The sequence below is a fragment of the Mchenga conophoros genome, linkage group LG7, assembly GCF_057382185.1.
Source record: "Mchenga conophoros isolate Kocher_MC1m ecotype Shallow Benthic linkage group LG7, M_conophoros_male_GT1.1, whole genome shotgun sequence".
In the NCBI taxonomy this organism is placed as follows: Eukaryota; Metazoa; Chordata; class Actinopteri; order Cichliformes; family Cichlidae; genus Mchenga; species Mchenga conophoros.
Window position 1 is genome coordinate 50060242 of NC_140532.1, and position 16134 is coordinate 50076375.

At 44.0% G+C, this 16134-nt stretch overlaps 1 protein-coding gene across 1 annotated transcript in view; it reads right to left on the reverse strand.

The window, feature by feature from the left end:
* Positions 1-16134, reverse strand: part of pcsk5a (proprotein convertase subtilisin/kexin type 5a) — a 40320-nt gene that overhangs the window by 11039 nt on the left and 13147 nt on the right. Inside the window, exons 14-31 of the mRNA XM_085279936.1 lie at positions 15977-16090; positions 15663-15765; positions 13783-13973; positions 13493-13577; positions 13020-13123; positions 12698-12836; positions 12350-12465; positions 11995-12097; positions 10930-11066; positions 10287-10487; positions 10116-10184; positions 9920-9962; positions 9612-9754; positions 8317-8517; positions 5708-5788; positions 5402-5600; positions 4789-5003; positions 452-694 (exon numbers count right to left, since the gene is read on the reverse strand). Coding sequence (XP_085136062.1) covers positions 452-694; positions 4789-5003; positions 5402-5600; positions 5708-5788; positions 8317-8517; positions 9612-9754; positions 9920-9962; positions 10116-10184; positions 10287-10487; positions 10930-11066; positions 11995-12097; positions 12350-12465; positions 12698-12836; positions 13020-13123; positions 13493-13577; positions 13783-13973; positions 15663-15765; positions 15977-16090 — 2487 coding nt within the window. The remainder of the gene's footprint in view (positions 1-451; positions 695-4788; positions 5004-5401; positions 5601-5707; positions 5789-8316; positions 8518-9611; positions 9755-9919; positions 9963-10115; positions 10185-10286; positions 10488-10929; positions 11067-11994; positions 12098-12349; positions 12466-12697; positions 12837-13019; positions 13124-13492; positions 13578-13782; positions 13974-15662; positions 15766-15976; positions 16091-16134) is intronic.

A 16134-nucleotide genomic window follows, 5' to 3' on the forward strand; every position in this document is an offset into this window, starting at 1 on the left:
GCTACTTTAAGCAGCAACAAAAGAGGGCATCGCCTACAACATTTTTGCACTTCTGTGTTTTTGAATAGCAAAATCAGAGCGGTGTGTCTTTCTCGAGGGAACTGTCTTTGGCATCTCTCTGCTGTTTTCAAGGTTTGACAGCTGCCTGTTAACCATCTCAGAAGCGCTGCTATTTCAGTCGGGAAACACGCTCAGGCATAGCAGAGAATATAATTGAGAAAATGTATGAAGGGCGCTCTACAGGACAGAAAACACAGCATCAACTTCAGGAGCGATGGGGTTGTCTTTGTCATGCTTTGAACGACTGACGGTCAGAGTGTATAAGAAGAAATAAAAACATAAAGGGGCACGACTTTATGCTGCTGAGGGGAGTCGACCAAATCAAATCAGTCCTGCTCACAAAAAACAAGACAGACGATTTGTGTTTTCTGCTGTGTGATAAATATCGTACCTTTACAGTCTCCTGTTATACCATCCATAAAGGTATGGGAGGGACACGCTCCAAGACACGCCCCGTTGTGCAGGGTGGCCTCTGTGTCCGTGCAGGCGTCACAGTCGTTGCTGTTTGGCCCGTCGCACAAAGCGCAGTCCAGGTGGCACTGCAAACACCTCCCTTGCTCTTTGTCCTCAAAGAACCTCTCCGGACAGTCCAGCATGCACAGGCCCTCGTGGAGAAAGTGATACTCCTCACAGCCTGTGCCAAAAACACTCATAAATGCAGGAAGGATTTACTGCATGCATAAGGATCAGAGCCCTGTCATCAGTGCTGGATGTACTTTAACAGATTTTTTTTTCAACATGTGAAGACAAGCAAATCAGCAACTGTTATTCAACAGACAAGGATCAATGTTATCAGCCATGGTTTGGTCCGTATTCAACTGATTCTCCCGTTTAAGTGTTCATGTTTTGCCCGTGTTTCGTTTATGTGCGTTTTGTGTATCAAGGCTCAGGTTGGTTACACCTGTGTTCATTATTTGTACCTATTCTCTGGGTATTTATAGCCCCGCCTCTCCCTCAGTCTCATCAGTCTGTCGGCTGCTTCTATTTTTGCACGTGAGGCGCGGCACAGCTGGAATACACAAACCAGGGTCTGATGAGGACACTGCACCCACTAGTCCTTTGTGTTCACAACTCATTTTAGCCTTTTAGGGTGATCAAATGTGCGATCCAATGCCTGCCCTTCAACATCTGTTCTATGATAAAATAATTTAAAAAAGGTACATCTTGTGACATTGTGCTATGCTGTAAATTCCATTAAAAGTAGAACTGTGTTGTCATGAGCCCTGTTCATTAAACAGGAGGCTTTAACAAAACAATAGAAAGATGATGGAGCTGTGTCACGTGTCAAGATTAATTGATCACTTTAAAATGATGGCTCTGACGCGAGGATGCCTCTCCTCGTGTCTCTTTCTCTCCTCCCAAATCTCTGTGAGGAGCACGAGGAGAGGAGGTGAGGAACCTGAGAAATGAGAAGAAGGCATCCACAGATACACAGAGTCTAAACCTTGTACACGTTGCCCTTAGAAAATTTGTTTGAAAAGGTTTCAAGTAAGCTTATTGTGTGCTTGAATTATTATTTTTATTTCTGACATGAGTTTAACACATCTGGGAGCAAGTCTAATTCTATCAGCCTTATTCTGTCAGGGTTGCCGCTGATGGGGTTACAGCTTTTAAGTGACACAGTCGGCATTGTTTGCCACCTTTCTTTCCTGGCATTTAATTGGCATTATAGAGCGAGATTCCTGCCTCGCTTACTGACAGCAGCACATGAAACAGACACACATTCATAGAGCTCTTAAAAAAAGAGAGAGAGAAAAAACAATCAAACATACCGTACAGTGCTATTCCTCGCTCACATACTGCTGCTTTGGCTGCAGCCAGTGTGTTGCTTTTAATTTAGGTCTTTTGCTTACTGCCAACAGACTTTGTCCGTGGTTTGCGACTGGTCGTGCTAGCAACACTGCTTTCTTCATGTGCACAAGCTGTGCTTGAGCTCACAGACAGATTTGTGCAATGGCTGAGCTGGATTGCTGGTGTTAGGGTAAGTGAAACTCTGAGTATGCTAAATTTTTTGATACAAACGATTAATCATTTGGAGTCATATTTCTGATCATCAGCTGATTAAAAGTGCAATGTACCCACATTTTTACCTCTGTTTTGGTCTCCACCATCTACTGAGTTCAGTTCTCAACAGATAACTAAACTACTTTGCTATTTAGTCAACTTTGGGGTGACTTGGTGAAATCGAAACAGCTATAAAACTCTATAAAGTTGCATAGGAAAAAAAGACAATGTTGGGGTAGAGGTAATTAATGATTGTTTGTCTGAGAGATGACACAAAAACTACCTTCTATCTTCTATAAAATCAAAGGTTTTGGCAGCTGGTCTGGAGCATTCAGATGTGTGTTAACACACGACAAGCAGGAAAGTCTACAGCAACAAAAATGACCTTAGAGAAGCAATTGTTGCTGCCCATCATTCAGGGAAGGGCTGTAAAGCCCTTTCCAAACAACTTCAAGTGCATCACTCTGCATCGAGAAGGATCATTCACAAATGGAAAAAACATTCAACACAGTTGCCAATCCTCCCAGGAGTGGATGCTGCAGCAAATTTACCCGAAGGTCAGACTGTGCAACACTCAGACAAAATACAAAAAAACTTGATAGGCCATGCAACAGAACAATGATCCCAAGCACAGCAGCACATCTACAAAAAATGACTGAAAAGGATGAGAATATAAAGCACCTTGAGCTATATAAGTAAAACTGAATTGGATCCCGGTGTTGCAATAGTTCGGCCAAAAACCACATCTCAACTGAAATTTGATGACAGAAACATAAACAAACCCTAATAAATGAAAGCAACAATGTAATGTAAATTTCTCCACAACAATGTGAGAGACTGATACAGCTATATGGAAAATTATTCACTCTTTATTATGAAGTTTTTTTTAAATTATGCCCCGATAAATAAAACATTAAACTTAAAGGTGGTGCACTTTTTTTCCCATGTGATTGCACAAATCAACCTGGGGGAATTGTGACGATGTGTTTGAAATTGTACTGCACTCCAATAGTTATTTAAAGTATTGAACTAAATGGCAACCCCATAGTAATGCTTTAGGAAAAAATAAATGCTTATAGTTGTAAAGAACATGATGTACAGGAATCATTCTCTGCGGCCTGCTGGAGCGGGAGGGCTAGGTGGAGTTGGCCGTCCGACTGCGGTCTGGAGCGTGGGGCCTCCCTGCTGCTACGGAGTCGGGGTGGTCTGCCTCTCCCCACCGCAGGGAAAAGGGTAACACCACCTGGGTCTGGGTGCAGTTCCCCCCTCCAGGGGCAAGGGTACCTAGACCCGGTTTGTAGAGTACGCTTGGGGAGTGTGATCGTGTGTACAGCGTCTCTTTATGTCTGTCTCCACGTTGGTTGAGTGTGGAGTGAGTGCATATGAGAGCATGAGGGTGGGAATGGATGTTTGTGTCTGTGTGTGCCTGTATGTCTGTGTCTATATGTCAGGTTGGGTATCAGACGCCACCTCTCTGGGGACATCTTAGGCCCTCCAAGGTTTGGAGGCCTATCTCCACCTACCACCACTTCCCCTGCCGGTGGCGGACTCCCTCAGGTGTCGGTGCGTTGGTGGTTCTTTGTGTCTGGGGGTGGGCGTCCAGGTACACACCGGCTCACTCCTTGGCGGCCGCTTATCGGGGCCTGGAGCCTGGGGCTCGCTCGGGCCCCTTCGGGGGTGGGGTGCCCCCGGCCTCTCGGCCTGGGGCTCGGTCACTCAGGCGCAGCTGGCGGCCGGCGGAGCTCACGGGCGCGTCACTGCAACTCCCCCTGGCTTCTGCTCCACGGCTGCTGAGTGAACCCTCATCTGGGACTCTCCTCAGCTCTTACTGGAACAGTGGCGCGGCTGCCCCTCTGTTGGTCTTCCATGGTTTCTTGTGTTCTGGGGGCCTCTGGATGTCTGGAGTTTTGATCTCCTCCATACCTGCTTCACACCCTGGAGGACGGGGCTGTGGCCCCCCCACACTCCCTAGCAGATCGTTACATGGAGAAACCTTTGGAATACAAGCGCGCTGATCCACACAGGTATGCACACGGGTGTTCACTGCTCGTAGACCCAAATTACACCTTTCTTGGTTGCTACTTCGAAGCACATCTGTCCTGCGTGCTGCACAACAACATTGAATATTTAGTATTTACTGCTGTTTACACTTAGCTAGATTAATGCGATGGTGTTGTGTTTAGTATGTTGCTTTGTTTTTTGTTTTTTTTGTCTTTTTTTGCTTGTTTTCTATTCTTCTCTCAACAGGTGATCCAGGAGATTTTTATTTTTTTTTCTCCCCCCCTTTCTCACTGTCCCTCTCCCCTTCTGTTTTTCCTTTCCTTCCTCTTTCTTTCTCCCTTTCCTATCTCTCACTCATGTCTGTCCCGTCTGTAACATCTGAAAATAAAATATAATAAATAATAAAAACAAAGATCGACCAAATGGACCAATACGGCAATGCCACGATGATCCATTTGGCAAAGTAAATCCATTGGGTATCCTTGTTGGTCTTCAGACAACAATTCTGATGGCTAAAGAACCAAATGGGACAGGCGAAAGAGAAAAAAAAAAAGAAAAAAAAAAAGGAATAATGCTTGCTGTGTTGTAATGCTGCTGGTAATCATATGGAGTCAGTCATATATGCTGACAAAAGAATAGTAAAAGCACAGAAAGAGCTAAAAGCGGAAGACTGAAAAAGCTCCTACAGCTGAATTTGTCGTAGTTTGCATTGCATTTCAGTACCTGTGCAAACGCCGAGTGGGTCGCACTCCTGGCAGGCTGAGGGGCAGGGTTGGCATTCTCTCTCCTGCACAGTGTGTGCTGGAGGACACTTGTCTACACACTGGTGCTTGTGTAGGAGAAGAGGTTCTTCACAGCTGAGGCAGTGGGTAGCATTCCTCGCACAAGATGCACAGCCAGGTGCACAGCTATGACAAACCTGGCCTGCAGGAAAGCCCCTATTGGAAGCAACACAGAGCTTGATGGACAGGTAGAAAACGCAGGGCAGCACACTTAAAATATACTTTCCATTAGGTTTGTATTTATTCTGTTATTCGCTTTGTTCTTGCTGCAAACCATGTAGGAATAACATGTACTGGTAAAGGAGGCCACTTAGCAAATAGTAAAAAAAGGTCACATGGTCAGAAAGTTTAAATGAAGCTTCATAGCTTGGAGCTTCAGCAAGATCAATATAGGGTTCTGGCTTTAAGTATATAAAAAATTTAATAGAACATCACGTAGGAAATGTCAAAATCACAGGCATCTTCTGACATTTATTTTTGGCTCGCCAGAAGACGTGCCTCAAACATCTTGTGTGACATTTAGAAGATAGCAGCAATAGGATCGACCTCCTGACCTCACACACTCTTGAACACACTGCCCATCCTGTAGGAACAACTGAGCTTTGCGAGCACTCTGGCAGCGGATGCAGTGCTGAGCGTCCACACACTGCAAACAACCTGCAGGGCACGCCTCGCACACACCGCTCAGCTGACTGGCAATGAAGCCCCCCGGACACTTTAACACACATGTTTGCTGCGTGGTCAAAAATCGCCCTGAAGGACAAATAACAAAAGATGAACGTCATCATTGTTAGCTCAGAGCTCAGACAGCAAGCTGCTGAGGTCTGAAACAGCTTAAAAACAATAAACCAGTGACAAACCTTTTGCACATTTTGTACATTGGTTCTTCTCCGGTCCAGCGCAGGACTCACAGGATGGGTGGCAGTCCTCGCACTCCCCATCTGGAGGGCAACAACACTACAATCATCATAAAGTGTCATCTAACAACACAACACATAACAGACGCAAACTGACCCAGAACCAGGTGTATTTTTTTTATTCTGCCCGAAAAACTTCATTCATGTACTGAAAGTGTTTGTTAACAAAATTACGTTTTAATCACTTGAAACCTCAGAGAATGGTTGCCAATCTTCTTATAGACTCATCGGACAGTTTATTAGGCTTACTCGCTAGTACTGGGCTGGACACTTGACCAGCAACAATGCTCAAACAGGCTACAGCACTTCTCAGTAATGAAGGTGAACTCAGTCTGGGACCAACAAGCATGACGCATTCAAAGTGACTTAAAACAGCTTTCTTCCCCATTCTGATGCTTAGTTTGACCTTCAGCAGGTCATCTTGACCGTCTATATATGCCTAAATCCACCGAGTTGCAGATTTGATATCTGCTTTAATAAGCAGTTACAGATATTTAAACATGTGTAGATGTGTACCTAAAAGTGGCCAACAAGTGTATGCGCTGGAAGCTAGAATATTGCGTTTAGTCTAATTCAAACAGTTTATATATTATATAAAACTTGAGCTACCAGCTTATTAGCACAACTGGGTGACTTGGTGAAACTGAAACAGCTACCATCTTTGAAGCTGGTGAGGCTAACACTGTCCAAACTCTTAAAACATCTACAAAGATGTTTTAATTCAATAGATTTTTAGGTCATGTCTGAACAGTAAAAATGTCAAAATATTACTATTTACTGTCAGTGACTTCTACAGTTCTCATCCCAATTTCCTGGAAACTTTTATACTATTTGACAGACCCAGCAAATCTGTGTTCTGTGGTCAGTTTGTATGCTTAGTAATCTTTCATAGCTTCTACTTTTGACTGAAATGCCTCGATCACAACATCCCACATAGCAAAATTGGTATGGCCCGGATCTGGACCACACAATGTGCTTACACATGGCCCACATACCGCAAAGAATGACGGCCCTTTGGTGGCCCAGATCTGGTTTGCCAGAGGTGGCCCACACATGGGCCAGCACAAGGCCAGTTGCAGAGACACTGGTGGTCCTGTGCTGGCCCATGTGTTGATTACCTCTGGCAAACCTGGTTTGGGCCACCAAAGGGCCGTCATTCTTTGCGGTATGTGGGCCATGTGTAAGTTGTGTGCAGCCACGGGCCAGTTGCAGACACACTGCTGGCCCTGTGCTGGCCCAGAACAGTTTCAGCTCTGGCCTCCGATGTCAGCCTAATGTGTACCTTAATAAAGCCATGTAATTACAACATGTGCCGGAACATAATAACGCAAAAGTAACATGACAACACTCTGTTCAGACAGTGAATGGACTGATTCTTATATAGCGCTTTCTACTCTCGTGGATTACTCAAAGTACTCTATACAACATTCACCCAATCACACACTTTGTCTAAACTGAGTGCTTCCTAACTATATTCATACATATTCACACTCTTGACATGCAGACTGAAGGAACCAGGGATTGAACCACTAAGCTTCCGATCAGTAGGTGACCTGTTCTACCTCCTGAACTACAGCCACCCAGTGGTAAACATGAGTAAACCCTCACTAGGTTTTGGATAAAGTGTACACTCAGAAACCTGCATTTGAAACGTTGGCTACTATAGCAGTATAGTATTGCAACATGGCATTTGGGTCTTCTAACTAAAATAGGAAAATAGGAACACATAGGAACATCACTGCCTGACCTGGCCCACGTCTGGTTTACACTCTGCCATGACATCAGTCAGTCAGAAGTGCCAGCTTGATGCCAGGTCCAGGCCAGACCTGTTTTCTATGAGCCTGGGCCACATAAACCAAACCACAATCGGGACAGATATGGCATGCCATCACATAAACAGTGCCATCTACGCCAGGCCTGGCCCATATCTGGATGACATACCATTTACCATGCTAGAAGTCAGCCAGAGGTGCCGGCTACAGTTCACACAAAGTGGGGAAAAACTAATTCCAACATAATCATGGATAAACCCTTACTTGTCCTTTTGCTTTTTATTTAGATTCAACAGATGATACATTACTCATCTGTCTAACTTATCTAAGCTATCGAAGACTTAAAACCTAAAACGAGTACTCATTTGAAACTTAAATTGAGCTTTGTCACTGCTCAGATTTAAAGTTTGAGAATAACTTTATTTCCCCGTGCTCGTTTTCAATCTTTGTATTAACCTATGCACTTTTCTCAGAGTTATTTAAGTTTCTAATAATTAAGATGTCTTGCCTCAAACTAATTACCATACATTGTTTAAGGTCTGTCAAACTAATTTGCGAAGGGAACAAAATGTTCAACGCACACAATCAATTATTTCTAATTCTGTGTCTGGCTGACATGCATTCTGTTTTTGGGTACTTAAGTTGGTACAGAGTTCAGGGACAGTGGCACACAGACCAATTACCCTCCAAGATTTCTTTTCTGCTCCTGTGAAAGTGCCCAAATCCCTGATTCATTATGGGCAGACAGATGGATTAGTGGAATACAAGTATTAGTCTCACCGCTGAGAAAGGTCTTAATGGGACAGACCTCATGGTCAGACACACACTCTCCATTTTCTAGCGCCTTTCCCTCCTCACACAACAGACAGTCCTCGTCCTCGGGGCCGCTACATGTCACACAGTCCGAGTGACACTCCTCGCAGTTATTGGAGTCTTCATCGCCGTAGAAACCATCCGGACATTCTGAAACGCACTTCCCCTCTGAGGAAAAAAAAACGTAGCCTCTGATAAGTACTTCATGTGATCCAGGTGGGCAGGCTGCACTTTACATTAAAGCAGCCTTCAGCAGTTTCACACATCAGTTTAAAAAGTTTAGAATTACTAAAATACTAAATTACCCAAAGACAGTATCACTATGTATTAATATAATTAATAATATATTAATATATGAAAAAACAAGTCATTTCCATTGGTTTTTAACGATTGCTCTAATAAATGACTAACCATCTGTGAGAAAAAAATTATTTTTACTGAAGACTGGGAGGACTGGTGAGGTCCAACTGGTCCTTTGTGGATTATCCATGTTATCTTAAAGCTTTTCTTTCTTTTCTAACTTTCAAAAATTCTAAAATCTGGCCATAGGTGTTTCTTTGTCACCCTGCAACAGATTGGTGACTTGTCCAGGGTGTACTCTGATTCTTGCCCTATGTCAGCTGGGATTGTCACCCTCCATCACACCATTCATGGGCCTGAGCTGGATAACCGGAAGAAAATGGATCTTATTCATCTTCCAGCTGCTCCCTTTACGAGTCACAGCAGATCACCTGCCTCTCCCTAGAATCCTCTTCTGTCAGACCAACCATCTACATAGCCTCCTTCACTATACTGGATCTAAGAAATGGATGGATATGCCATTTTTATAAAATAATATTTCAGTTTTTGTTTGCTTGTGCGCTAATTGACCTATCCAGTTACTTGCCTATTATATTTTCTATCTAGATAGTTATAATACTAAAGCATTTAATGGCACGCATCACAAAAATCCATCTAATCTCATGCTTTACTCTTAAAAAATGATTTCATATGTCATTGCAAATAAAATGATGACAGGGTCTCTGTCCATGCTGATAACTTATAGCACTTCAATAACGATGATGTAAATAATCCTTTACAAACTCCAAAAATATTTATCTCCAAAATTGCTGATGTAAGTAATTTAATTACATGAAGGTTCCATATAATTCTGTTACATACTTACAATGTAAAAATGTTACATTTAATGGAATCTGGTCGAATGGGTTAGGAAAATATTCTTTGAGTGTAGCTTCACGTCTTACCCAACGAGGGCAAATTACCTAATAAGAAGAGGTCGCTCTCACACCAGTAGCACTCGTGTTCATCGCAGCTCACGCAGTTGTCGTCACACGGAATGCAGGTCATTTCTTCTTCTACGCTGTACGTCTTAGCTGGGCAGTTTTTGTAGCAGCCATCCTGGAAACTGACGACAAAAAGCAACGGTTGATGTTTGCATCACACACAAACATGAACTCTACTCTCACTGCCAGCGGAGGTCTTTTGCATTAGCTCAGAGATTAAATGAAAGAGAAAAGTGAGCCCAGAATGGCGAGATCACACACGGTGAGAGCGAGGCACACAGCCTTACTTGTAAAAGCCCTCAATGCAGGACAGACAATGCCTGGGGTTATCTGTCAAAAGCAGACAAAAAAAAGAAAAAGAAAAATTCAGTCGCCTTTTTTTTTTAAGGGGACCTTAAGGGGGCGGGGACACCTTAATTTTTTTCCACTGTGGGCGACATTCATTTGGGAAAACTTTATTATGGCTACTGGGTCGTGACTTACACAGGACACACTTCTTGCAGCCTTGCTCGCAGGCCATGCAGTCGTCATAATCTGGGTCTTCCACCTCACCTGAGAAAGGAGACAGAGAGCGGAGGGTGAGAGCGCGAGGTCAGTGTGGACAGGTGTGAAACAACGCTCCTTAAACACTCCTCAACATGCAACCTTGCTTACCTTCCCCACACTCCAGCTTAACACAGGATCCATCAGAGACATAGTAGGAGGCGTTACACTTCAGGCAGTGGTTGGGGCCTGTGCAGAGTCGGCAGTGGTCTACACAGGGCTCGCAGGTCCTCTGCTTGGTGTGGTAGAAAGCCTCAGGACAGGCGTCCAGACACATGCCTTTATAGAGGTAACGCTCCACCTTAAACTTATCTGGAGAATAAACAGCAATTTCACTAGAAAGCCACGTCTGTAGTTAGGTTTGAGGCCATTTCTTTAAGAGAATGGTGAATGGACTAAGCATTAATCTGTGGCTGGGGTTTGGGGAAGGCCTCAGTGAGGACTGCCTGCGGCTCACGGGGCCTCCAGATGGATTCATGAAGAGTGTGAGAAACAATAAAGACAGAGTCAGGGAGGGTGGCGCATGAAAATGAGGATGAACCCGTTTGTACACCTGTACATGGTGTGCACCATGCCTCTCACTTCATGACAGCTGGGATAGGCTCCAGCCTAAATCTCAAAGTTTTAGTGTAGCCCTTGGGGAGTTTGTGGCTTTATATTTACAAAATATAATTTTTCCTTCCTTTTCATCTTTTTAATGTCTCAGCCAGTTTTCCATTCACATACTGCACACACCACGTCATTTCGTACTCACCGGTGTCACAGCTCGTGCAGTTGGCTGGCCCCGCGTCCACACACGTGGCACAGGTGTGGTCGCACAGGTGACACCGGCCACCCGACTGGTACTTCCCACTGGCGCATCCCACCACACAGCGGCCCTCATCCAGAGCCCTGCAGCAGGCAACATCAACATCACAAAATCAACACATATGAATTATAAGTATGTAAATGAGCTGAACTCATTTAAATCCCAGCGTGTACCATATGGTGCATTTACACAGATGTAGCTGGATGTGCCGACAAAGGGAGGAGGAGAAGAAAGGGTGGGAATGTTGGCTGAAATGTGGGTAATGTGGGAGTCTTCTTTTTTTGACATTTTATCCATGAGGAGCATCAGGGAGACATCTGGTCAGCAACATGACAACAATAGCCACGAGCTGTATGCTTCATTCATGACAAGAAATGGAGTCCTTTTACAGATGCTATCTCCCTCACAGAGCTCCCTCCAATCATGGAGTCAGAACTTGGATAACAGGAACAGAAAGGGTGATAGGATGATGCTTATCATTAAGTAATTAAGTGTTAAGGTACAGTTTCCTTGAGACCATAAACGGCACATTTTGTGCTTTATTTATATTTTGCCCCAAGTGGGCAGCTTGGGTGGAGTACATCTGTAGTTTGTGAGGGCTGCCTGAACCCAGAGTTAGTCAGTTTGCAGTGGCACCTCTCAGGTTGAAGCTTTGAAACAGACACGTTCTTTTTTTGTGCTATTTTTACGTTAAAATAAAAAGAAATAATTATTTATCGAGAGGTTTGATGGGGATATTATATATATATATATATATATATATATATATATATATATATATATATATATATATATATATATATAAATCACCCTGTCATAAGTGTTTCAGCTGTATACCAAGGCTTATTTCATCGTATTACATAGAAAGAATCAATGTCGTACTAGCTTGCAAACAATGGCAATAACAATTCATCAGGGAAATATTATTTCAGGCTCACACCCAGCGAAATATCATGTATTATAGAGAAACAGTGGCATGCACTCAATCTAAAACAGTCAAGTCCAGCTCACTGTGAAGAAATACAGCTGATGCAGTCTTCGCTTTGCGGCCCTGTGCACTTCAGGCACGTTGCGTGGCACGCGTGGCACCCCCCGTTACTGTCCTGGTACTCTCCTGTTAGACAGAAAGCAGGAGAAGCACACTGACTCAGAAATGAATAACCATCTGAGGTGCAGAGGTGGTTTTCATGTGCCACGGCTGAATGACTTCTGGTTTAACAAAAAAAAATCTGAATGACTCAGAGATGCGAATGCATATTTCATGCTAAACTGACACATATTAATGGATTTTGCTTCTGTGTTAAAAATCATTTAAATTTATGAACCAAACGTGTCAAGAATAAAATGTGGAAGACGGCCGACCGACCGTCCGTGCACTCGGTGTCAGCAGCACACGCTCCCCTCTGCAGGCTGTGACCGCTGGAACAGCTGCTGCAGTTCCATCGGCTCGGCCCCACACAGGTGAGACAGCTGGCATCACACCTGAAGAGAGGAGCACAGAGAGTGAACAAGTGAACCCTTCACACAAAAATCCTGACCACACAAAACACACACAGAAAAAATAACTAAACCCCACTCCATACAGGCGCACAGCAACAACAAACATGAGTGCCAAAACAAGCACAAACACACGTGGAAGCCAACCACCAGAATAAGGCCTGCCACCAGCAGATAAACAAACCTCCCACACCTGAACACACACCAGTGAGCTCACCTCCTACATATCCTGTGCCCATCAGCTATCTCTGGGTTTGGTTCTGTGGCGTAGAAGCCAGCACTGCAGGAGGACACGCACCTCCACTCCTCCATCAAGTAGCCTTCTGCACAAGTGTTGCACGCCTCAACACCTGCACCTGGTGCAGCATGAGGAGAACACACACACACACACTTAACTGGATTACTGGATAAAGGACATAAAGGAGCAATGGGGCGTGAAAAGCGCTATATAAATCCAATCCATTATTATTATTATTATTAATGCAAACGGCAGCAGTAAAAAACAAAACCAAAATGTGACTTTTGACCCCCGCTCTCACCTGCACAGGTAGCGCAGGCCTGGTGACAAGGCTTGCACGCGACTTCCTGCGGGTCATGGTAGAATCCGGCTGCGCAGCTCCGCTGGCACCGGTTCCCCTGTAGACTAGAGAGGATGGAGCGAGCATGTGGCACCGTGACACACACAGTCAATCATGTGACACCAAAACGGATGAGTCACTGCTTTCATCCCACAGCAACACCACCACAAACACTCGGTGAACTGAGTCAGTGAAAGCTTTATTCCGGAAACTTCGAACTCTTTGTCCGAGATGTTTTGTCCTTTCAAGTAGCAATACAGCAAAGCGTCGATTAAGATAAACTTATCTTTCTAGAAATGTTATGATTCTGCTGAGGGTTTGTGTGTGTGTTTGCTCGCGTGTGTGAGGAGAATCAATATTCTCAGAGGCTTAGGGGAGAAGGAGTGGTGTTTACCGAGCAGTTAATTTGAGCATCATCAGAGAGTTTGTTTCACCTTGTGTGTGGTTTGCATTCTGTGCAGATGCTGTAGGAGGTGCACTTCAAGCAGTTTTCACTGCACTTTCTGCACATGTTTGCATCTGTGGGGAAATCAAACAATACGCATGGAGTATACACATCAGAGCCATTAATCAATCTTACTCACATACCTTCAACTGCAGTTATGTCAACTGACTATTCATTAGTGCAGCTGCATTCAAACCGCTCCTCTGTAACCCAGTCAAGGATTTTTTTTCTTCTGTCGCATTAATTTAATCACAAAAAATTTCACAAAACAGAACCAACCGTGGTCGAGGTAGTAGTTTTCCCCACAGATCGCTGTGCAGGTATTGGTCCCCTCAGTCAGGTGATGGCCAGGCTGACAGGAAGTGCACTGGTCACTCCGACTTCCAGTGCAGCTCTCACAGGAGGCGTAGCACCTCTTACAACGCCGACGGTCACCCCAGAATCCCCTGGGACATCCTGATACGCACAACCTATCGGACAGCCATGAACCAGAGGACACAGAGGACGAGAGGTGTTGCTATTGATTCGGAGTGGAAAAAATTATACTGCGGGTCAATTTTTGAGATGAGGACACACTCAAATAAAAACTATTTTTCACCCTCAATAAGCATGAAGCAATAATTTTGACTGAAATAAAACTGAAATACGTAGAATCAAAGATTTATTTATTCAAGTAATTAATAATTAAGAAAATGTGCTTGCTATAAACTGAATGTATACAAATGGAGTTATCTTAATTTGACCAGATTCCATTAAACGGAAATTTAACATTGTATTATGTAACAAAATTACATGGAAAATGTACATGGAAATAAATTAGATAATTTAATTTGAACAAATATTTGTTTTTAGTACAATGAAAAGCAAAAGTAATTCATAAAACCCCAAAACTACCAAGGACAGAATTACCAGACCCCTGATGCTCAGCCATGTGTCCTTTTTGCTGGATAACAGCCTGAAGTTTTCAGCAAATCTCACACTCCTCTCCTGAGCAACCCCAGCCCATTCTTCTTTGGCGAGTCTCTCAAGCTCCTCCAGATTTCATGATCTTGTGGCACCGACCTGGAGCTACAGATTTTCAGATCTGTCAGGCTCTGTGCAGACCAGTCAGTAACCGTCACTTTGGTCTCCTAGGGGTAGTCCTTCACCAGGCCCGACACATGTTTTGAGTCATTGTCATGTTAAAAAACAGCAATGATGCAGACCCAGTTTTGCTGCTGACTACTTGAGGTTTTCTTCCAAGATGGTCAAACATCCTTCTTTCTTTGTAACTTCTTCCACCTTGATGAGATTCCCAGTTCCAGACACACTGAAGCACCTCCTGCCACCATGTTTTAACTGTCAGGATGGTATTCTTTTGGTTGTTTGCCTCTCTTGTCTTTCTCCAAACATAAGCAACATCTATGTGGCCAAAGAGCTCAAGTATCAACTCACCTGACCAAAGGATGCCCGTCCAGTATGCATAGTCTTTCTCCAGGTTGTCCTTAGCATACTTCAGTCTGGCTTGAAGGTTTCTCTTCTGCGGCAGTGAAGTTATTCTTGGTCTGCAACCTCATGGCCCACTCCCGTGCCTAGTTCTAGTCACTGTCCCTTTTGAGACTATAATTCCTGATTTGGCTATTAGTTATTGATTAGAGTCTTTGCAGTTATTCTGGAGTCTCTCGCTAGTTTTCTTTCCAGGATCTTTGAAATATTTTGTTTGCTACATCTGCCAGATGTGTGGCTCTCTTTGAATGACACTCCAGTCACTGACACTCTAGAAAGGCTGTGATAACTTTGCATATCCATAAAATTAAGCTATAAAGTTAAACCACATCAGTGGTTTGTGCTGTGACTCAATGAAAAGGTCAGTTTTTCAGGGGGCTAACAAAAGAATTCATGCTTTTGAAGAAAACCAGTATGTTTAGAAATGCTCTGTCTAAAAAAAACAAAGAAAAACCTAAACTGAGAAATTTTTGACAAAAACATAAAATTTCATAAGGGGGAGGGGCATAGTAATTTTGTCCTCATGTGTAAATTACAATCATAGCCACAGAAACCTGTGAACTTCAACAACGATTTGACACAATATAAAAACCCGACTCATTTTTTAAAAGCATATTGTGTGAGCCACATACTGTGGATCTGCCAATAGCTCTGTGCTGTGTAGTCATGCTAACCTTGTGTTGTTCTTGAACTTGAGAAAAAAGTGCAAGCATGTGACACACTGCTGCGGGCCTGGCCCCTCACAGCCATCATCACTGCATTCTGGGTCGCAGGGTCCTGCAAGGGTGAACACTCGCAAAGTCACAGCAGCATCACGTCACATCACAAGAGAGAAGTTATTCAGACTGCTGATTTTATTCTGTATTTATGTAAGAGCCTGCCACATTAAGCATACACCGCATCCCAGTTCATTAAGCTGCTGACTGAGAGGCCGGAGATAGAACAAGGGAAAGCTTAGTACTATCAAGATGCAGGGTGTATGACTCACCGCTGTATTCTTCGCTATCCGTCGGAATCTCAGCTGATCTGGCTCGCTCGCGGTGCGCAGGATACGGGCGCTCCGCTGTGCCATAAATCACCAGGGACCACTTCTCCAGCACCCCTGTGAAACAGCAGAGAGATAAGAGGCTTTGTCCCGCGAGGCCC